This window comes from Xiphophorus hellerii, chromosome 3, assembly GCF_003331165.1.
Source record: "Xiphophorus hellerii strain 12219 chromosome 3, Xiphophorus_hellerii-4.1, whole genome shotgun sequence".
NCBI lineage: Eukaryota > Metazoa > Chordata > Actinopteri > Cyprinodontiformes > Poeciliidae > Xiphophorus > Xiphophorus hellerii.
Window position 1 is genome coordinate 31,135,267 of NC_045674.1, and position 23,421 is coordinate 31,158,687.

General features: G+C 39.6%; 1 protein-coding gene across 1 annotated transcript; it reads left to right on the top strand.

Annotated features, from left to right (window-relative positions):
• Positions 1-18: 18 nt before the first annotated feature.
• abhd5a (abhydrolase domain containing 5, lysophosphatidic acid acyltransferase a) lies at positions 19-8,650 on the top strand. Its single transcript, XM_032558031.1, has 8 exons — positions 19-162; positions 1,828-1,908; positions 3,114-3,199; positions 3,963-4,338; positions 5,503-5,657; positions 5,774-5,885; positions 5,972-6,158; positions 6,718-8,650. Exons 1-8 carry the CDS (start codon positions 131-133, stop codon positions 6,805-6,807), a joined length of 1,119 nt encoding a protein of 372 aa, XP_032413922.1. The 5' UTR covers positions 19-130; the 3' UTR covers positions 6,808-8,650.
• The last annotated feature ends 14,771 nt before the right edge of the window (positions 8,651-23,421 follow it).

Here is a 23,421-nt window from a genome sequence, read left to right on the forward strand (position 1 = left end):
CGGCTAATTACAATGAGAAGAGGAGGCTGTATTGCCGCCCGGCGGAGTTATCCCGACCGACAAATCTAACGGCCACAGTCTGACTGAAGTACGTCAGTGTCGGTGAGAGTCACGTGACAGCAACTACAGCATGGCGGAGCGGGAGGAGACGGTCAACAGTGGGTAAGTTTCTGCTGTAAGTTCAGAATGTTCTAATTTGATTAACACGTTTTTCCGAACCGCTCTGAAAGGTTCCGTGTGGTTCTGTTTGAAAGTTCTGCTTGTTGCGATAAAATTTAAACAAAAAGTTAAACCTGAAGAGTTCAGGTGAAGAGTTCCAGCTGGAGCCCCCAGGTTCCCCTCTGGCTGTCATTGACCTGTTTATCATGGACCAGAACTCTGAGTCCACCTCTGAAGGTTTACTTCACAGGTTGTCGGCCGCCGGGTCCGGTCCGGTCCGGTCCGGTCCGGTCCATGCAATGCATTTGCCTGTTTTTGTTATTGTTAAAAATATTATAATATATCAGTAATGAATAACTACCCAAAAAAATCTGTTATTTTTTGGTTAAAATACAAAACATGAAATTGAAAAGACAATTTTTTTTTAACGGTGGAAAACAACCACCATCAAACTAAATTTGTATTTAGTTTGATGTTATTTTTGTATTTAAAACCAGGATAAATCGGCTCGTTCCCTTAGATTCTGTCAACATCCACACTACAACTTGTGCGCTCCCTGTATGTTTAACCCCTGACGTCACTGAGCGTCAATAGTAATGGTGTTATCGACAGGCTTAACATTTTTACTTTAAACTCTTATCAGAGCTAATCAGAATTTTAGCAGTGTTCACTTTGCTATATTAGATATGTGGAGGAAAAACTATCCAAAACAACCTGAGGTGGTTTTTTGTCTGTTAGTCTGAAGAGAACAGACTACATGTATGCAGGTGATTCTTATTTTTAGTTTAAACATAAAAAATAATAATAAAAAAAAATAATCCAATGGCCAAAATTGTACATTTTGACTCATCTGAAAAACAATTTGTACGTTGCTTTTAATCCTTTTGTTTTGTTTTAGAGTAAATAAAAGTCCATTTTTTTTCTATCAGTTATTTCTGGTGAGCAAATCCAGTCACCAGAACATGCACAGAGAAAACTATTATCATTGGCAAATTAAAGAAGTGATACCTGCTGATTTTTTTGTTTTGTTTTTCATATTAAGATTTCAGGCGATTAACTTAATTACTAATTAATTACTGTCCTATATAACTTACATAAAAAAGTTAATATTTCTACCATTGCTCCTTGCTCTCTCTGATTTTCAGAATTCTCTCCAACATGCTAGATATGAACTTGTGGATCCAATCCTGTCAGATAGCCAGAGACCCATTTTTGTCTTCTTTAGTTCTTGGAATTGGTCTCACATTTTTGTGAGCAATGCTCTGACATTTTAGCCACTTTATCACGCCAGCCTTGTGACACAGAGAGTCATTTTGCTGGAAAGTCTCCAGTATTGACTGTTGTTAATTGCTCTTGTTCAAAGTCTGTCAGTCAGTTCTCTCTCACAGCAGAGCAAATGGGGACAGCAGCTGATTTTCTGACTTTTGCAGAGGTAGATAAGATCAGTGGATATGATTGTCATATTAGTCATGTAAGTATTCCTGATCACAGATCTGCCCAAATTTTAAAAATCTGGGCAGATTTATGGACCAGCTGATTTATCGGTGCACCCCTTCTTACCTTTAAGAACTCATTTATAGTAGGAACCTGATCTTAACTCATGTTGTTCCCAGTGTTCCTCTACCTGCTCAGTGATCTCCCCCCTTCTCCACCTCTTCTTCTCTGCAGGATTGTGCAGAGAGCGTTATCTGTGACTGGACTTTCCAGTCTGGCCAGCAGCGTTTGGAGCTATGTGGATAAGACCATAAGGTAATTCCTGGTTTCTGCAGCTGCCACAGGCTCCTTGCACAGCCACTGAAATTGGTGCAGGTCTATATTAATCATGCTTTTGGGTGTAGTGATGGACTCAGACCTGAACCTTCAGAGCCACATGAAGACAGTTACAAAGTTGGCCTTCTGTCACCTGAAGAACATTTCCAGGATGAAAGGACTAATGTCTCAGCAAGATCTAGAGAAACTCATCCATGTGTTTATCTTTAGCCACATTAATTACTGCAACAGTGTATTCACAGGTCTGCCTAAAGAAATCAAACCTCCAGCTGCAGCTGATCCAAAACGCTGCTGCTGGCGCTCTGACTAAAACCAGGAAGAAAGCACACGCCCTCAGTTCTAGAGTCCTTCCCCTGAGAGAATAGATTTTAAAATACTGCTGTTAGTTTATAAGTCACTGAATGGCTTAGTACCACAATATATTAAAAATCTGCTGGTGTTGTATCAACCTTGTAGACCTCTTAGGTCTTCTGGTTCTGGTTCTGCTCTGCATCCTCAGAACCAGAACTGAACATGGAGAAGCAGCATTCAGCTTCTATGCACCACACAACAAACTTCCAGAGACAAGTTCCTTGAGTTCCTTAAAATCAAGACCAGGACCCAATTTGTTTATAGCTGCCTTTGATTAATAGCAACTGCAACATCATTTGTTTTAGTCTTAATTCCAACTCTTCATAACTTCTCTTTATTTTGCCAGTGCAATGCAATAGGCTTTCTGTTTGTTTGTGTTTTTATTGTGCAAAGCACTTTGAATTGACTTGAGCTATACTAATAAACCTGACTTGACTTAACAAGTGAACTGGTGTTACACAGGGGTCATTAAAACCGTTTTCATGGAAACATCCAATCATACAAAGTACAATAAACTGATGAGGATGTGAAACTGTCTTAAAGAGGAACAGAGCAGTACTTTCTTCATTTCCCTTCTCTGTAAGATGTTTTTGCTTCACATCTTTGCATATTGTGACAGAGGGAATTTCAAACTTGTGCCTGTTAGAAATCTGTTTAGTTCAGTCAGATTGTTGATTCTCCTGCTGCATGAATTCAAGACTGAACAAAGATCTGCATCCGAAAACCCTTTCACCCAGGCACCAGCAGAACAACTTAATGTCACTAAAACTGATATTGAGTCATAAAAAGATGATATTCCACGTACAGTAAAGTTTTCCTCTATGTGTTTGCAGGTGGTGCTGGATCCCTGACTGGCTGCCATCATGGTGTCCCACCTCTCAGAGCCAGCTGAAGGCTGCAGAGGACAGGATGCTGAGCTGTAAGGATCAGCACTGTCTTTGCCTTCTTAGCCAATCACTGCCCTGGGAACATGAACACATAAAAAGGATGGCACTTTCGTTTTCTTTCTCTTCGCTAAACTCCAGCTTTACGTCTGTGTGCCAGATATCTGTGCAGAGTTGATCCTGATGGACCTAAAGCTGATTAAAGACTGTTAGAATCTGAACATAGAAACAGATGGTGTTCCTCTGATAAGATCTCTATCTGTAGCATCTATGCCTGCCATGATCCCAAATATTACTGGACGATAAATTGTAACAGACATTATTGCGATAACTGATAACAATGTTGTTTTGAGACTATTTTCAAGTCATAATAATGCAAGATCACACTCTCAAAGTCTAATAAACTTTGATTTTGTACAAAACACGCCACATTACAACTGGAAGACATTTTCAATATCCATAGTAAAACATGACAACCAAAAACAATTAAGAAAAAAGAAAGAACAACTCTACAGACCTGAAACATGAATAAAATGGGTTAATAAAGTAAAAGCAAAATTGCCTTTCAATAGATATGAAATCACAATGGAATTGATCAAGCTCTTTTTAACTTATCATGCGATGAATTGATTAATTGCTCATTGCAACAGGCTAAAGAGCATCAGAGCTCCTATTTGCATGTCAAATTACTCACCCACTCTACCAAGCAGTCTAGTCCATCATTGTTGGGAGTATTGTACGTTTGATCCTCTAATCATTTTTCCTTCTCTGTCTCATGGCTCCTTTTGTTCTTGTCAGGTATCAGAACTGCATTTATCAAGCAGTTTGTCCCCGTCTCCTGTGGCAACATGTTGTGGACGCTGGCTTTTTGCAGTGATGGTGTTGAGAATAAAACCCCCATGGTCCTGCTGCACGGCTTTGGAGGTGGCGTGGGTCTGTGGGCTCAGAACGTGGAAGCTCTCTCACAGGATCGGCCGGTCTATGCTCTGGACCTGCTGGGCTTTGGCCAGAGCACAAGGCCTGTCTTCTCCACCGACCCTCTGGAAGCAGAAGCTCAGTTTGTGGAGTCTATTGAACAGTGGAGGGCCAAAGTGAGTGTGAAGTCCATGATAATCCTGGGTCACAATCTGGGAGGATTCCTGGCTGTGTCCTATGCTATTAAATATCCAGCCAGGTGAGTTCAGATGAAATCTGTTCTGTTATCTTCCTGAAGTGTTTTAGGTTCTTAGCTAACCTTCTGAAAGGTTTCATACTCTTCCATGTTCTGTCCTGATTCCATCCCAAACGATAATGGGCTTTACTGTATAAAACTAACACTGAGTATTTTACAATTCTGAACTGGAAGGAAAAACTTATAAATAAATCCAACTGAGAATCTGTTTCAAGCTGATGATGACAGACGTTCTCCATTCTATCTAAGTTCTGGATGCTTTGGAAAGACGTGAAAACATTTCAGAGTAGATGTTAAAGGGACGGTATTAAATAAAATTGACTTTTTTGAGTTTTACATTATGTTATGATGTTATTTCATCATCAAATACAGAGTTACAACTAATTTCCCATGGCAACCATTCAGCTGTGCAAAATGCTTGGGTGGACCTAGCCCCACCTTCAAGACATAGCACCAATCTTTGCACAGAGCAGCCCTCTTCCAGCCCTCCCACACTCAGGACCTTCAGACTAGCAGGCAGCAATTAGCAAACACCTGGTTGAACTGTGCACCTGCCAAGCTCATTATAGGAGCTACTTCTCAGAAACTTTGTTAAAGGCTTAATAGAGGAGCCATGTTCTGATATCTTTCTGAGAGTGGAGTTTCAGAAAGATCAGGAGTTTTTAAGGAGACAGAGGCCCAATTTCCAGGCATTAAATTACAATGTCAATTTTTTTAAGTTGTATTTTATATATATATACAGTATAGACCAAAAGTTTGGACACACTTTCTCATTGAATTCAATGAGAAAGTGTGTCCAAACCTTTGGTCTGTACTGTATATATATATATATATATATATATATATATATATATATATATACAATTTTTACATCAGCTGAAGGTAGCATATATACTTGATTGTGTCATAAAATTATACTATGTGGCTGGAAAATGCATAATACTGTCCCTTTAAAGCTGGTAGAGACACAGCTCTGAATGCAGTGAACATGTTGGTGTCAAATATGCACCAAGTCTGTTTTCACTCCATGCACAGAATTACATTGACGAGTTGTTTGTTAGCATAATGTTGAGCATCAATGTGTTAGCAGAATGCCACCTCTTTACTTGTTTGGATGGAATTGACGCCCCGAGTCCATGTTAAGCTGAACATTTCCTCCCAATACAGGGTGAAACACCTGATACTGGTGGAGCCGTGGGGTTTTCCTGAAGTTCAGGAGACGATGGAATCTGACCGCCCCATTCCGGTGTGGATCAAAGCTCTCGGAGCGATGTTCAGTCCCTTCAACCCGCTGGCCAGCCTGAGGCTGGTCGGACCCCTTGGTAAGAGTTCGATGCACGTTATGCTGGGGTTCCAACTCTGGCATTAACTGCAAAGAGAATGAAGAGATGAGGTTACAGCAGTGATGTTGTAGCTGAGGCTGATGGTGTCTCTGCAGGTCCTACTCTGGTTCAGACACTGAGACCCGACTTCAAGAAGAAGTTCTCCTCCATGTTCTCAGACAACACCGTGTCAGAGTACATCTACCACCTGAATGTCCAATCTCCCAGGTCTGCCTCCTCCTACTCCTCTCTTACTTCCCTAACACCACCTACACCAACCCACATCACTTATCCGAACTTTTGTTCACCCACAGCGGAGAGACTGCTTTTAAGAGCATGATGGATTCGTGCGGCTCGGCTAAGAGGCCCATGCTGCAGAGGTTAGACCAGCTGCATCCTGACATCCCCATCTCCATCATCTACGGCTCCCGCTCCAGCATAGACAGCACCTCAGCCGCCTCCATCAAAGAGATGAGAACAAACTCTCACGTGGAGATTATTGTGAGTTAACGCTCATTGCCCTCCAGTACAGTAGTGGCAGTATCATGGCATAAGGAGTGTTAAAAGTGTACATTGTACCACAACACAGGAGCATTTCTGCAACACAGAACAGGATCAATGTGCAGCATTTCAACTGTGCAGTATCAATGACAGTTTATCTATTTATACACTTAAATTTAACTTATTTCTTGTATGTAGGTTAGTTTTCTATATGTTCATTTTATCTTCTATTTCTTCTATTAACAATATTCACTTCACTGTTCCCAACTGAGCAACTTGGTCACTATATTTAGCATTTTTTTATGATCTCCGTTAGCTATTGAAACATTGACGGTGTGTTGTGAACTTATTTTGTTATTAAAATAATTTGTGTCAGCCAAAATCAGAATTGGTGGTCAGCCAGAAAACTTCAATATGTGCCCCCCTGTTACACCAAGTTATGGAACCGTAGTTTTTTTTCGTGACTGCATGCTGAGTTGCTGTATCTGGCTACCAGTCTTCCTCAACACGTTGTTTTTTGACCAGTTTCTATCTGTCTGCTTCCTTCCTGTTCCTGCAGACCATGCGTGGAGCTGGACACTATGTCTTCGCCGACCAGGCGGATGACTTCAATAACAAAGTCTTGCAGATGTGTGAAAAAGTGGACTGAGAACAGGGACGTTCTGGATGTGAAACTGCGGAGCAAAAGGAGAGCGTGACTCACTAACATCACGATCTGATCTGCTGTGGGACCTCCTTAAGAAAAAAGGAACAAGTGTCTTAGAGAGGAAAAAAGGAGCATGACTCAGAAATGAGGACATGATTATGATCATCAGACCAGTGATTCAGTGGTATTCTTAGAAACCCGAAAAATCCAGCTGATGCCATCCATCTGATCGGTTCTATTTAGCAGCATTCCCAGCATTACCCAATAATCCCATTAGACCCGAACTGGGTGGTTCATTTGAATTACGTGTGAGTGCCACATGGAAAGGTGTCACTATACATTCTGGGTCGGAGAGCAGGAGGATGTGTTATAAACATCCATCTAACTGAAGTCCACATACATCTTCACAATCAATCTTCTGAAGTCTTATAAGAGTGGGAAAATTACTCCATTTTCTTTTATTTTTGTCCTAACTCAGCATTTATTCATAAATCCTGCCTGTGCATACATGTGGGATGTTGAGTGAAGAAGTTACTTCCACTACAACATTGTTTTTGTGCTCAGCTTTAGTTGTTTCTGTCACACTCACATGTTTACTCCAGCTCTGACTGATGTTTCTGTGCTGAGCCTTTTCAGTGGCCTCTTCTTCCTCCTCTGATCCAGAATTAAGCTGTGAGGAACCAGGGAAGCTGGAGTTCCTGGAGCAAAGGTTTTCTATAATACAAAGATTCTCAAGTTAAGCTTAAATGTTTTAATATGTTCAGGATGAACAGAATCACGCTGATAAAACATTTTTAAAAAAGTGGAAAACTGCTGAATAACAATTTTTTGTTAGTAGAATAACCACATATATTTGATGAAATGAGTGTTTTCTAAAAACGCATCTCATTTATGTGTTTGTAATGGTCTATTTTAAAAAGTACAATGTACTTGTGTTCTTCCTGCTGTTTCATTGCAGCCTAATTAACATTAAATAGCCGTTTTCAGAGCGTTTGTTTTATGAGCAGAACAACCTGGGATCAGCTATCTCTGACAGGGCTAATAAAGGTCGTCACAATTAGGAAATGATCTGTCTTGTCATTTTCTTGATTTGGCTTAGTCCACAGATAGCCAGAAAAATTGGAAAACAACATATTTCAATGCGTTCTGGCTTTTATCCACACGGAAACTATTTTATGGAACTAAAAACAATTATGAAAACACAGACCAAAGTGGAGTTTTGAGCTTAATAACTTAATATTTGTGTTTGAGTGTGTTCATGGATAACTGGAGATGTAGGGTTTGCGACAGTATGTCTGCATACTTGCTTTCACATGATTCCCAATCGACAACGTCTTGTTTTATTAACTTTACATTCTAATACGCCATTTAAAAGTAGTTCAACCTCCATTTATGTCCACACAAATTAACTTAATGGCGGCATATTTAATTCCTAAAAGGAAGTCGTGGTTGATTTGAAGGATTGTGATTGGCTGATACAGGTTTGAGCTTTGCACTACACTGCCCTCTATGGGTTTGGCATGTTTAAAACTGCTTATGGGCGGATTTGTGCAGGTTTATGTGAATGGAAACTTATTTTTTAAAACGATGTGGCAGAAATATTTGTTTTTATAAAGACCCAGCTATATGTATTCTAGGCCGTTTGTTTCAAAACTTGGATTTTCCTTTTTGATAAGATTGTTTGAAACCAGAATTTAGCACTTTCAGAAGGTAACATACTTTACTGCTTTTAGGTTTTAAATATAAAATAAGTCTAAACAGACTTTTTTCTAGACATTACTGCAAGGATTCTGCTGTTTTATTTTCTCTATTCAGTTTATATGAATAAATTGAATGCTTGACTCAGCCTTGTCTGCTTTACGTGTGTAATTCTGTTCATCATACAAAAAAGGAACTGAAGAAACATTAGAAAGATGCATTATTATTATTTATTCCTAAATCTTGATAAATCCAATCAGTTAGGTAGAGCTTAAGCATGTCTTGACAACATCAAAAATTGGATGACTAAATTTTCTTCTTTTAAATAGAAACAACAGATTTTTGGACCAGAGTTATTGAAAAGGAAATTGCTTAGTCAGAGTCATAACCTGGATGGCATTAAATTAGTGTCAGGTTCCAGTAATAAAGTAAAGAACTTATTATTTTTGACCGTGGCGTGTCATTTAATTCTCATGCTAAACAAGTTTCTATTATTTACTTTTTTCACTTCTAGAATATTGCTAAAATTTTAAATATTCAGTTTAAGAGTGAGACTGCAAAACTAGTTCATGCATTTAAGGCTGGGCTAGTGTAAAAAAACAAAGAGACTTCATCTGTATTTAATAGATAACATGATGAATTGTTTTTATTACATACTTACTGTATGGAAAACAGACAGACTCTTTATTCTCTCATGGCTGTCTAGTTAAGGTTCAACACTTTTGTTTTAACAGAGTAGCAGATGAGTAGGAGATCTACCTGCCCACAGCCATTACCATCTACAACAACTCTTTGAAGAATTTTGAATTAATATGAGTTACAACAACATTCATTTTTTTCTGTGGGATCCATAAAGTATTTTTGAAATGTAATACAATTTTTATCCCAACTTTCTTTTTACTTTCCCATCCTGTACCAGATAAATATTCATGGGTGGGTTCAGCCCAGGATATTTTTTGTTCCCCACATGTCCACTAGAGGACGCTCAGATATAGAGGTACTACTTGTATAAATGTCCAGTCATCCTCCTGTGCTTTTTTTTCGTTAGCAGAGAAACAGTCTAACACTCTACAAACATCTAACAGGCTCCATTGTTTGGATCCAAATATCCACGTTAACACAAACACTGATGCTTAGATCTTCCTATTTCATTCCTGCTTGTAGGTTAGTGGATACAGCAGGTATTTCTCATCTTTCCCCATTCAAAGAGTGACGACTGTTGGCTGTAAAAAGCTTTTCTGAATGCTGCAGCGGCTTTTAGTCGTTTTTTTTCTTATACTGGAACCCTCAGCTGACAGTTTAGACATGAACATGTTCCACTCCCACTGAGGCTTTGCTGGATGGCTGATCTGTGGCATTAACCGGGTAGTTAGCTATTATCCTTGAGCACACTTCTGGACACACACGTACACAGCAAGAAGACAGTGATGCCATCCTTCCTCTGACATGACACCATTAAGAACTACATGGCAGAGTTGGGCCGCTCCAGACCTGTGAGTCATTCTTCTGACTTCAGCATCCACTAATGAATCACAGGGCTGATTACTGGAGCTGGAGTTTGTCAGATCGGGTCATCCGCTCAATCAGATTGTGGCGGTGCATCATTAGGTGTAAATATGGATCTAAAATGAAATCTGTTGATCCAATAAGGCAGCAGGTGGAGAGGTGTGTTTTAGAAATCATTAATTTTTCTTCACCGTATGCTGAGCACGCTGATAACTATTCACTAGGAAGGTATCAGACCAGATCTAGCTTCTATAGAGAAAACAACAGCTGAGAAAACATAAAGTTAACAGTTGAAATGTCCTCCAGCAGCATAACCACAGAGATAGCCCAGGATAAGTTTATCCCATAAAGTGATGTTCAGTAGAAGGTGGAGACTCATCATTCGTTATCACAAACATCTAAACCTAATGACAAGCAGTTCATGGGTTTTGGAGGTAAGTATTTTCCTTGGGCTGATGTAAGTTTGGATATTTGAGGACTGGCTGATCCAAACACATACATTTTATGGCACCAACTGAACAAAGCAGAAGAACTTGTGTCTGAGAATCCTGCTCAGTGAAATTGACTGGGACCATGTTCAATGTTTGATATGAGTGAGTTGGACTGAGGAAGAGGAAGAAAGGCTTTGGAGAAGGACATTTTCACTGAAGCACAAACCAGCCCAGGCCAGGCTCATCTTGTTTATGTTGCTAGGAAACCGCCATGATTTGAAGCCTGAACCAAATGTATTAAATTCATCCTCTCGCCTTTTCTGTATCTCTGTTGTTCTCTTCCTGTGTCTGTCATGTTCACTTGCTTTTGGGCCTCTGTCATGCTTTCTCTATCTGCTGTTATCTTTTCCACCTTCTGATGGAGCTTATCTCCCTCCTCTCCTCTCTCCATTCTCTCTTCACTCTCTCTCTATTTCTGACCCCTCTATGTGTATGTAGCAGTATCTGCTGGTCGGTCTGTCCCTCCCTCCATCTTAGACCTCAGACAGCCTCTGAGACAGTGCCACCCACACTGTGCCGCCTTCAGGAAGACCATTCCTGACCTTATGTGACTTAGTTAGCACACCAACACATACTGCATTATCAGATGTTGTCTAACTGGAAAACTTGAGACTAGATTTATAAATGCTGAACCCCATTGCACTTTAGTGCTGCACAATCTGTTGTGCTTTACTGAGTATCTGAAATATGCAGTACAGCTGTTTTCAGCCAGATAAGTGTTTGGTTCCAGACTACAGCTGCATGTCACACTGCTTCATCCATATAGGTGAATGCAAAAATGTGCCCTACATGGGTCTCAACTTGAGGGAATGAAGCAGATTTTGTGGCAGTCCTGTCACACATTTGAAGAATTTCCATCCTTATTGATGCACTCCCAGTTTGAATACTGTGTGTGTGTGTGTGTTTCGAGACCTACATTGTCAAATTCAGTGTTCTGCTGCTTCATGACCATGTGCATTATTTTCCCTATAACTTTGTGATTTTGTTTTGTTGTTTCTTTCATATTGAGAAATGAATCGACCCTCTAGCAAATGTACAATTTTGCAATTTGACATTTCAGAAATAAATTTGCTTACAAGCAAACCCTGCAATTTCGAAAAACTCTTTTTCGATAAAGGATTTTTCTGGTAGGATGAGGTTGTTTTTTGAGACAAAGTTTATTCTTCGGACAGACCATTCTTTGTCCTCTTGCCACAGTCTTCACGCATTAGAAGCATTCCACCATTTGCCACAAACCGAATGCAAAGATGGGTGCTGCTGTTGTCAGCACACACCCATGAAATAAAGTACTAGAAACCTGAGTTTTATGGGAATGGCGATGGCCTCTCAAGGTTATGTCTGGAAACAGTGAAAGAAGAACTACCACAAGCAGAGATCTTCTACTTTTGGGCAGTAGAGGAAGATTCCATAATTTCTTTGAAAGTGAAACAACAAATCAGTTAACAAAACTATTGGCTGTTGTGTTCCATGGGGAACATGAAGACTCTATCTCTCAAAAGGAAATGAGCACACAGCTCAGGCAGGTTGTCTGTCATGAGGATGTAAAGTGATCATTCCTCCTGCACAGCTGAAAATGGTGTACAACTCTAGGCTAAAATCCATAATACATGATTTCAAAGACACAGCATATGCATAGAGCAGTGGAGTCACCCATTCTCATGTCTGCCAAGCAAGGCACCCAAGGTGACACGCCCACGTATAGACAGGTCTCCATGGTGATTTCTCCCTGGCTGTAATTATGATGTTAATCGTTAGACTGGAAATGCTCAGGTGAGGCGCACTGAGAGGCCCCCTACACTAGTATAGTCACTATGACAACAAGGGGAGTCCCATCTCACTCCACAGGATGTTACTTTTGACACAGGCAGCTATACAGAAAGATATACGTAAGTCAACATAATGAAATCCTTCCACAGCCTCTTATTTCATAAATAACATGCTCATTGCCATTATGTGTACTGTCCTGGTTCTCATGCCAGAAACAGTGACAAGTTTGATATTGTGATATATAGAAAAACTATGAAACAACTGCACAGGTTGTAGCTAACATGGTGAGGCAGGCAGAAAGGATGAAGTCACTTCAAGAGAAATCTTTGTTTTAAAGAACCTTTTTTCTTCATTTTTCTCTCATTCTTAAATTCTTCATTGTTTCTGGTTTGAGGAGCCATCATTTAGATTTGATGTCATTTTAGTCTGTTGTCCTAATGAAAGCTTGTTAATAATTCTCATGGATATGGTTTTATAGTTGCATGCACTTTCATTCACAGGCAGGGTACTGTGTTTTAGGGTTCAAATGGTCTTTTAAGACTCATTATGTAACAAAACTAGTTGTAACTCTGTGTTATGGTTGGTTCGTTAGTTGGATTGTTGTAGGTGTTTAATGTAATCCAACTATCACATAGTAATAATGTGTTCATTTTCAAAAGTCACACATTGTAAAGTGTCTTGCTAAACTTTTCCAGCTCTGTCAGGTATAATGGGAATCAGCTGGGAACAGCACTTTCCAAGTCAAATTGTCTATTAATTAGAGGTCTTTGCTTTGACTGGGCCACTCCAGAAAAGCCACCCTTGGCTTCAAACCGTTTCTGTGTTCTTTCAGCTGGATGCTTTGATTCATTGTCTTTCTGGAAAAAACAAATGTTCCATGAAGAAGTAGTTCTCCAACAGCTGGAAACTAATTGTGAGACAATGACAGGGGCCACCACATGAGATGGACATGGAAGATACATGATTAAGTTTTTTTAACTCTAATTTCAGATCAAAGAGGAGTTTAAACAAATAACCACAATCTATCTCTAACAAACCTTTTAGTCCAGATTAGACGGACACAAAACCAAACTCCTGGAGATATTTCAGAGGAAGCGCGGGGATGGCAGGGACCAAAATAAAACCAGTGTTGGACTCAATGAATGAGGTAAAATTTCAAATAATTTTAATTCTATAATATAATGATGAGGTCTTGTAGCTGAAATGACGTAATTTGATTGCACGGCGCCACGGAGACCTCGAAGAAGCGTCAAATATTAATTATGCTTTAGCTGTTGTAATTTGTTAATGTCAGTTTTATGGTTTTTGTTTGCCATAGTTTTGTATATGGGCAGCACTCTAAAAGCTGTCTAATAGCCGTTGGTATAAAGCAGTAGAGCTGGTGTTTGTTGACAGTCTGTTTTGTTATTAGCAAACACCATCAGCAGAAAAGAGAAGGAACAACTGGTCAAACTGCCTCAGTCGCTGTGAGAGATTCATCAAGGTAAGTAGCAGCTCTCTGCATTAATTAACTGATCAGTGTTAATGGTGTGAAGAATCCTTTACAACTGGCAAACATTTTATACAGTTTTCAGAATATTTGTGTATCTATGCAGACCCCCCCCACACACACACATAATTCTAACTATTCAGGAACAGAATTGCTGTGATAGATGGCATCTTGGCCTCCTCCCTGCTGAGGGTGTGGTCCCTGCAGATGCAGGTCTTGTTGCCTTGCTGAGCTTTGGCTTCGCTGCCCTGGCTGCACTTTGATAGGCTACATAAACAGAGATACACACACACACATGCACACACACCTCACAAGAGCATGCATGAACAGATGAGGCTGAACTCTAACACAGAACCAGCTTCCAACCTGCTGCATCTTCATATAATGGTAATTCATCAGTGTGCATGCTTTACAGAGAGGGAAAAAAGTGTGTGTGAATGAGTATTCCTGCCAGGCCTGCACTAATAGTCTTAATGCTTCCTGAGGAGTTGCCCAGAGCTGCATTAGCCTCTGGATGGGCCATTGATTTGACACAAAGAGCACCAGACAAACGCACACGCAGAAACACACACTCTCCACCCATCCCGCCTCTTAAAGTTCTATATGGCCAAGGCTTCCTGTCTCACGCCCACGGGGTTATCTCCCAATGCAATTAAGGTGCTTTAAAAGTGCATTTTCAGGAAGAAGAAGCATGAGGGTAATGAGGGAGAGTGCTAGCTGGACAGCTTCTCTGTTGAGTGGGATGGGAACCCCCCACCCCCACTCTTCAAGAGCCCTGCTAGACAATAAGATGGAAGGACACACCCCAAATAATAGAACAGCACTTGGATGAGAGGAAATAGATGCATTACTAGAAGGGGAAATGTGTGCACGTGTGTAATATTAGAAGGGTTCAGGGGCTTATAGTGTAATAATACTTATTGGAAAATAGGTTTTACTACCATTTTTTTGCTGCTAGAGTAAAAGCACCTACCATCACTGTCGATGTGCCAATCAATATGCAATTCTAAGCTGATTATATCATGCAGCTAATAGAATTTATTGGGTGTAATAGCTCCATCAGATGCAGTACAGCACTTATGCCAGGCCAAAGATCATCTGTCTCGTCTCTGTGGCTTCACTTTAGCTTTAGCTTAAAGCTTTCCTCAGAAGAGGCAAGAAGAGTCTGGATTGGAACCTGGCCATGGCCCTTACTCTGTAGAGTTGGTGTTGTCTCTTTGAGCATGTGTGGGTTTTCTCTGGGTACTCCAACTTCTTCCCACCGTCCAAGAACATAAACAGCTGCGTTTCCATTGGAAATGCGTTCCAAACTTTTTCAGTATTCTGCTGATGTTGACAAGATACAATTTTACAATTGCTGTGTTTCCATTGAGTCAGAAGTGCAATTTAAATCAAGTGAATAACTTTGTTTATGCAATAAGTCATGAAAAATCATTGAGGTGACAGATGTAAACATTTACATTAGATGCATTCCTAATCCAGCTGTAATTCAGCTAGCGCTCATTATCCACCAATCAGAAGAGATCTCGGTTTCTATTCAGACGTTGGAGCGACAAGCCGTTTATATGTGGGAGCGGCGATGTATGCGGCGTTTTCAGGAAATTGTAGTTGATGATTTTACAGAAAAGCTATGGATTCAACACGTTGGAGTGACTCAAAACTTTCTATGAACTGTGTGATGCTGTGGTGGAGCCAACTGCACATTGACGAAAGAAACAAAAACACACTGTCATGCTCCTATTTCCTGTCGTCTTCTTCTTCGTTTCCGCCAGTAGTAACATCCAGCTGCAAGACGTGACAAAATGTTTCCCTTTGCTGTGAGAACGCTGGTGGAGCCGGCTTAGCTTCACAGTGTTACTGCTGTGTACAAACTAGTGTGTCTTGTGTGATGCAAGGAGAAAGTGTTTCCAACACATTTTTACAAAATACACCAATTCTGACACGGCTGAAAAACCACATCTTAATACAGCAAAAACATTTCATTTTCAAAATAAACGTGTTTCCATTAAGTTAAATTATTTTCATAATTCCAATTTGCACAATTTTATAATCCATGCAGACACAGCTACACATGTAAGCTGCTCTTTCTAAACTGCACAGAGAAAGATAAGGGATTGTTAGCTGCATTTTCACTGACTATATAATTGCACAATAAGACATTTTGAAAATATATTCACTTAATGGAAACATGCTAATTTTGGAAAAAAGTTGTGGATTTTTTGGCCACATCAATAAAATTGGTTTATTTCAGAATGTTAAATTTAAAACAATTTATTGTGATTCAGAGTCAGTCTCAGATTCCACCCCTCTCACACTCCAACATACTGGCTACCAATTTAGCGCTCCCCATTTATTCCATCTTATGTTTTCAATCTGTTAATTGTTGGTTGTGGTGACAGCATATCACACTACCACCGTCAGTAGTAGTGTGGTAGTGCGATTTCTAATCTCTAGAATCTCTGGGATCCTAGAGATTAGAAACTAGGATCCCACAGAGGCGGGCGCACTGTGTGCCTGTTATGAAGCCGCATGGACTCTGTGCCGTTTACGGTCTTTTGAGATTTTCATTTCAAGCAAACCAACTCCCTGGATTTCTCCCGACAAATTCCAACATTTCCTACACTTCTTGTCAGTGTGGCGAAGAAGAGAAATGGGTGGGCGCAAGTTTGATGAGCTAATAGTACCGTTTCAGCATGTAGAACCATGTTTTTTTATGGCTTATCGTGTGAACAAACTTATTCACTTGTAATTTTAATTGTGTTTCTTTTTGAATGAAAACACCACAATTAAGAAATTGTGTGTTTTTGACATTGGTACATCAATCTGTGTCATTTTGGTTGCTGCCATTTTGTTTTATCTTTAATATTATCTTTAAAGCAAGTAAAACCACAGAATGAACCCCAGTGGTTGCATTTAGTAGAAGCACAGCCACTCACTGTAACATCATCCCAGTGATGTTCTGAGGGAAGGTTTGCAGGAACGCTGCAGGGATCGGGTTGTTGAAGCTTTGGGTCTTGGGCTCACATCTGAAAACACAGCAGAGAGCTACGAGTACACAGACAAAACGGACTGAGAGAAAATCTCCTAATGCACTGGGAAAAGAATATGAAGTCTCAGTTTTAAGCATGGTCATTAAAGGACTGTCTTCCTGTGTTTTTCTGTGAGCAATTTCCTATTTAAGAAGGAAAGACACATCAGGGTTAACAGGCTAATTACTGCAGCTGCTGCAGCTCTGTTACTGCATGTTATGCAATATGTGGGAGGATTCAGACAATTAGGTTTCAGCATCTGACACTGACGGAGCGTGGCTGCCTGTCTGCCTCCCTGCTGGTCTAAGCAGACACCCAGTCCAGTGCTGAAAGCGCTCCAGGTTGGGGCCGGGTTGGAGGTCTTTCTGAGCAACCAAATCAGCCGTTTGTCTCTGCAAGCAATTTCAGCCTCAATAAACCTTTTGGACAAAAAAGCAATCAAAACTTGATAGCTAGCTATACTGGCAGATATTTAAAGCTTCAAACAACAAAAAGGGAGATATGTGGAAAATGAAGTGAGACATAAGAACAATGTAGACTGGTCAGTCTCTACAAACACTGAAAAAACGTCTGTTCTCATTCAAATACGTGAGAGTAGTCTTTTATTTTATTTTCTTAATTATAGGTCAATTTGTATTTGGTCACAATTTTCATAGATTTTAGAGAAAATGTATAAAAAATTCTCTAAAATTTGGCTTTACAGAAAATGATTTTGCAACAGAATCTTGTGACTCAACTAGCATCAGCACCTCCTAGTAAATCAGTGAAAACAGCCCCAAGTGTTCCCTTCAAAAACCACTGGGAACTTCAAAGACAAAATGCACTTCAGACCTGACAAGACCCTGACTTTTATGTGCTTTTATTCGGAGGACAGACAGCAGTTATATCACGCTTGAGAGAATGACAGTTACTGATTTTGGGACAGCAAGTGGTATGGATTGTAAAGCGTTTTATGCTAGCTTACCATTAGATTCATTGGTGCGCATTTGAGCTCATATTTGTGTAAAACACAGTGGAAGCAACGATGCTTGAAGTATTTCACTCTGTGTGATGAGAAATGAAATGAAAATATTAGATATTTTTCTTATTTTCAAATATTTTGAGTTGTACCATTACAAACTAAAGTTTGGGAAAACACTTGTAAAAAAATCACCATGCAAAAAAATTGGTAACAACTGTTAACATATTTACTGAAACAAATGAAGGGCTTAATAGGTATTTGTATTGCTCAAAACAATATGCTCCCACATGTTCAAAATTTGATCAAATGAGGTTAAAGGAAGTTGTGTCATAAAACTTTTAAAAAAATTAATAAATCTAGCAAATTTTAAAAAGAGACAAGTTCCGTTTCAGTCGCTCATTTGGTGAATTTCTGTGCCAGTATAGTAAAAACCTGTGAATATATAAAACGTAATAATTCCTACAGGTGTGAGTTGTACATTTATAGGCATTGATGTTTTCTTGTCATTAACTGAACAGCCCTACTAATCATGCTTCTCATTACACGTACCTTTGCTGAGTGTTTTGTGTTCTCTTTTGCTTTGGCAAATGACCAAAGTTTAAATGCGAGTGTAATCAAAGACAGAAAGAAGGCAGACATTGCTCATGTCCCCAAGCAAGTAAAACCACAAAAGGAAAATGAGTTAGCAGACGAGGAAGGAGGACATATGCTCCAGCAGATGAGGAGGAGGTGGCGCAGGTTACACACTATTAGCTAATAAAGTAGGAGTACTCTGCTCTTCCAGCCAGCATCTGGTCCTGCTCTGCTGCTCTCAGTGAAACAGCAACTGCAATCAATAGCCTCATAATTTTACCCAAATAGCTGCCCTAGCTGCTGTGAAATGGCGACAAATCATGAGTGCAGCCGTGGCAACATAACTGCCTGGGCTTGCTCCGCCCCTCCACTTTGACAGGGAGCCAAATGTTACATTTATCTCCCTTCAGATTGCTTTATGCAAACTGAATAGGATTAGTGAGAAACGGCAAAGATTTGTGTGGAAGCACGGGGAAGAAAAAGGGGGCAATGCGGCTCTTTTTCACGGGAGTTTATACAGACAGTGAAGGTGATGAGGTGTTTTTTTTTTTTTTTTACCAGTTGGCTTAGAAGCAAGCCCTGCACTGTTAGGGCTTTGTTTCAGGCCCAAGCAGCTGTCTGGGGGGAAGCAGCAACATGGGAGCATTTCCTCCACTCACACTGGAGACTCACAGTTAATCTAAGCACTTTGTGCATTTAAATGAAAGCAGAGTAAGAAAGGAGCGTATCAGTTTGCTCAAACTCAGCCGTCCAGAGCAACTAACCTGCAACATGTATCCTTGTTGCCACAAACTTTACATTCCCTCATCAGCAGTTATTCAAGTGGACCTAAACGAACAGCATCGCCCCCAGATAATTTCTGGAAAACTCCACCAAAGTGGGAGGGGCAAAGAGACACTGAGGGGCGTGGCCAGGTGTGTCAAGTTTATTTGTATGGCACATTCTGCAATAAGGCAGTACAAAATGCTTTTCATCATAGAAACATTTTAAAAAGTCATTAAAACATCAGTTACCAATTGCAAAACTAGTGACAAACATTATACTTGGTCACCATCAAAAGCATCAATACACATCATATGTTGATCAATGTTCCATTTATTATGGTTCAGCTCTAAACAGGTGGGCTTAAGCCTTCATTCAAATGAACTCAGTGTTTGGGCTGTTTTGCAGTTTTCTGGAAGTTTGTTCCAGATTTGTGGTGCATAGAAGCTGAATACTGCTTCTCCATGTTTGGTTCTGCTGTTGTTGTATCAGGTTGACACAACAACAGCAGATCTTGGATGTATTGTGGTGCTAAACCTTTCAGTGGTTTATATACTAACAACAGTATTTTAAAGTCTATTCTCTGAGCTCCAGGGAGCCAGTTTATTGACTTTAGAAAAAAAAAAGTTAATTTGGGGTTCAGTTACTCTTCCAGCTCTGTAGAGGCCTGCTAATGAGTCATTCATTAAGTTCAGGTGTTTTGGAAAAGAGATGCATCTAAAAGCAACAGGACAGTAGCTGGTTTTAGACATCTGGTTGTGAGCCTTGAAGTGCCAAGTTTTGGCTGCTCTCATAGGAATGATTAGCCCATCTTAACAGCACTGAGATCACATTAGGAGCTGTTACAGAGACCATAACATGGAACAGCAGCAGTCCAATATGTTGGCAGTAGCTCTGCTGCTTTATGGAGGGCAGGAAGTGATGCTCTGAGGCTCATTATTCAACATAAACCTGATCTACTGACAGGTCATGGCATTAGAGAATGGATTTAACACACACCAATGGAGACTTAGGAACGTCGACATTCAACAAGAATTCTAAGATGCAGCCTAGTTTCAAAGCGAGTTTTGTGGTTTGCATCAGTTTGCCTTGCTGGCCACTCCTTACTCTCTCATATCCAGTTCATCCTTAACTAGAACTAACTAATTAAGAAAAGTTCAATAAATTAATTCTTGTTCATCGTTCACCACCTAAACATTCTGTACTAAGTTCCATGCTCCAACTATGAGATAGTTTTGCTTCATTTATCACATTTTATCTGAAATAGAGTTTAAAAATAATCTAATGCATGTCATGACATCACTCACTATTTAGCGTAGGATTATGTCATTGGCTAATGTCCATTTAATTCTCTCCTGTTTTAATAAACTGGATTTCATAACGGATGAGTTCCCAGAACAGCTGCTCTCATTCTAATGTTTTTGTCAATAAAGAGAAAAAATTGCAAATGTTTGATGGAAAAATTATCCAAATGGATTCAGTTCGTTGCTGTGGTTACTTAAGTCTGGGATATGACTGTTTTTTGTTTATTTTTACATATGTGCCTGACAGTATAATACCTGACAGATAGTCTGTGAAAAAAATTGAACTCCTCTGCCTTCTCCCAGTTCAAACTACAGAAATAACCAATCACAGTGAGGAGAAGATCTTAGTGCTATCAATCACTCTACTGTACTCACTGCACCTGCCCCTTGCTCTCTGCAACCCTACAACTTCTTCCTATCAGAAGAGCCTCTTGTGAAAGCTAATGCTAGCTAGCATAGACACCGATGACAACGGATAAGCGGTTTTCTTGTAATGGTAAGATGTTTCTCCATTATTAGCACATTGAGCAGCGTGTACACAAGGTTGATTGACAAGTTTTTTCATCCATAATTTTTGCCGAGATCCTGGATATCACTTTGACCTGAGCAACTGAGATCAAAGCAGAAGAGTTTGATTTTAAGAGCCTTGGGCTGGAATAGGTAGTACTTTAAAATGATTTACTCGTCTTTCTTACATATGTTTGATTAATGTGTCTCATTGAAGAGTCTCAAAAAAACGTGTGCAAGGTTGTTTTGTCCAGTGTGCCATTGACTGCTGGAGATGGGCACTTCTATCACTCCTCTTATGACCTAGAAAAGACACGGAGGGAGAAAATATCTTTATTTCTAATCTAAATATTATTTTCAATCATCCACATCTTTGTTTATTTTCAACCTAGCCTTAATGTTAGCCACTTTAGCACATCTTTGAGATTGGACATGTAGCTCAGCATGCTGTGTCAAACCCACAACACAACCCTGCCGTGTTAAATTAGCCCAGATGTGGGTCGGTTCAGGAGTCGTTTCCTGCTTCACAGAGCCGAGAAGTCAGATTCAAACTCGTCCAACGGCTATAATGAGTGTGAATCCTTACAGCTACCATCAGATGAAATCCAACACCAGGGGAAATACCTCCATAAATCTATGTGCATGGCTGCTTTAATATGATATATAGAACAGAACTAAACAAGAGAAAGTAATTCTCAGCTGAATACAGTGCATTCTGCTTTTCAAACAGTACATGAGCAACATTGTAATTTCAGGATATCAGTGGTTTGAAATACAGCATTTATATTAAATATAAATAACAGGAGTCAGTCTTTCAGTGCTCTCTGACTGATTTCCTTACATTTTTACTTTCTCCTTGTGAATTTCCAGATTTTTCATTCAGTGCACACAGTCCTTCACAGTGGGGTAATTTGCAACCCTGCACGATGCCAGCCTTGATTGATTGTTTCCAGGGTGTTTCTCGATGCACATTCAGGCATAAAACGGCAGAATGCTAAATACTTAGAATTTCTGTTGCAACCATTATATCGCTGGTGTTAAAGAGGACTCACTCTGACATGATAGCACATGGCTGACATTAGGAGGACTTCAGAGTCCAGGAGTTCATATGGAAATCATGAGATAATAACAAGAAACCTTTCATTACCAATCAGATATTTGATTGTATTAATTATATAGGCATATCAAGAAAGAGGATCTAGAATAATTCACGAGTAGATGTTTTAGCACATGGACCTATTGATTAAATGAATAGCATGCAGAGCAAATACTTCACACAACTAAGTGGAATAGAACAAACTCTTTTGATTTAAATTGACCTTGCCCCTGTGTCCAAGAAAACTCTTTTCAATCCAAGGAGATTTGTAATTATTAACTTCATCAGTCTGTCTAAGCCCAATCACATCATAGTTCCTCGATGATCCAGTAAGATGTTGAGTCTGTGTGTTTACTTTCAGAACCAGCAGCTGGGAACAAAGTGGTAAACCATGTAGATTTTAACACCGTATTCACCTACAAAAGATACAACTTGACTTGACTTTGGTTAAGGTTTTGCTAACAATTAATAGTCTAGTGAATTTTTGGGTGCAGTGAGGTTTCAGTGTTGGCTTTACTTTAGTAAATTAAGTGGATATAATTTACTTTTCAGGATGTTACAATTAGCATTTCATTTAAATAAATTGAGGGTCTTTTTCAAATATTAAGTTAGCTAATTTGAAGTAAATCCCGCATTTACCTCGGCAAAGAATCCCACAATGCATTGTGCCACCACCAGCAGCAAGAAATAACTTAGTTTGTCACAAAGATGTTTGTGATGTTTGAGTTGAAGAGGTGAAGGGAACGGTAGCACTGCTGAGCTTGCTAGTCATTTTTCGGTATGTACATTTGGAATGATGTTTTGCTTTCCTTAAATGCTTTGACTGGGTGTTGGTTCCACGCAGAAATCATAGTCATTCTATTTATGTATTTTCCAGTTTAATAGCCACATCTGTTGACTTTGTAGGGACAGCACCATGAGTAAGTTTTACGTTCATTTTCATGACCGCTCCTTTCTGACTGAGGGCATGGTGTTATGTATGCTTCTTTCACTGAAGTAAGCAAATAAAATATAGTTTTTAAAATTGTTTAATATTTAAAGGTAAGAGTAACATGCTCCACCAGACCCCAGAAAACACAACCACCTCAGATTATTTAGACAGAAGTCACCCTAAATTGATGTGTTGAAGTTTTAAAACTTTGTAATCTGGTTTGTGATTAAAGACATTAATCAGCTGATTCTATATTTAGGTCCAGAAACGGCCAGCCAGGCTGGAAGACAGGGATCGGAGCTCTCTTTCTGCTTTCCATGGTTCTGGAGTTAATTACAAAAATATTATTTAATAAATAATCAATAAATAACTATTAATAGATGCTGTAGTGGAATAGGCTTACTATGAAACCGCAAATACGTTATTAGCCATTAACAAAACGACTGAATTATTTTTATAGCTTTTTAAAATGTGACCAGTGACTGGAGTTTATTTTTTATATA

What these genes read in the sequence shown, in the direction of transcription:
- abhd5a (XM_032558031.1), top strand. Translation starts at nt 131, where the DNA reads ATGGCGGAGCGGGAGGAGACGGTCAACAGTGG. An exon ending in GAGGAGACGGTCAACAGTGG is followed by an intron (nt 163 to 1,827) that starts GTAAGTTTCTGC and finishes TCTTCTCTGCAG; the next exon opens with GATTGTGCAGAGAGCGTTAT. An exon ending in GAGGCTGGTCGGACCCCTTG is followed by an intron (nt 5,658 to 5,773) that starts GTAAGAGTTCGA and finishes GTGTCTCTGCAG; the next exon opens with GTCCTACTCTGGTTCAGACA.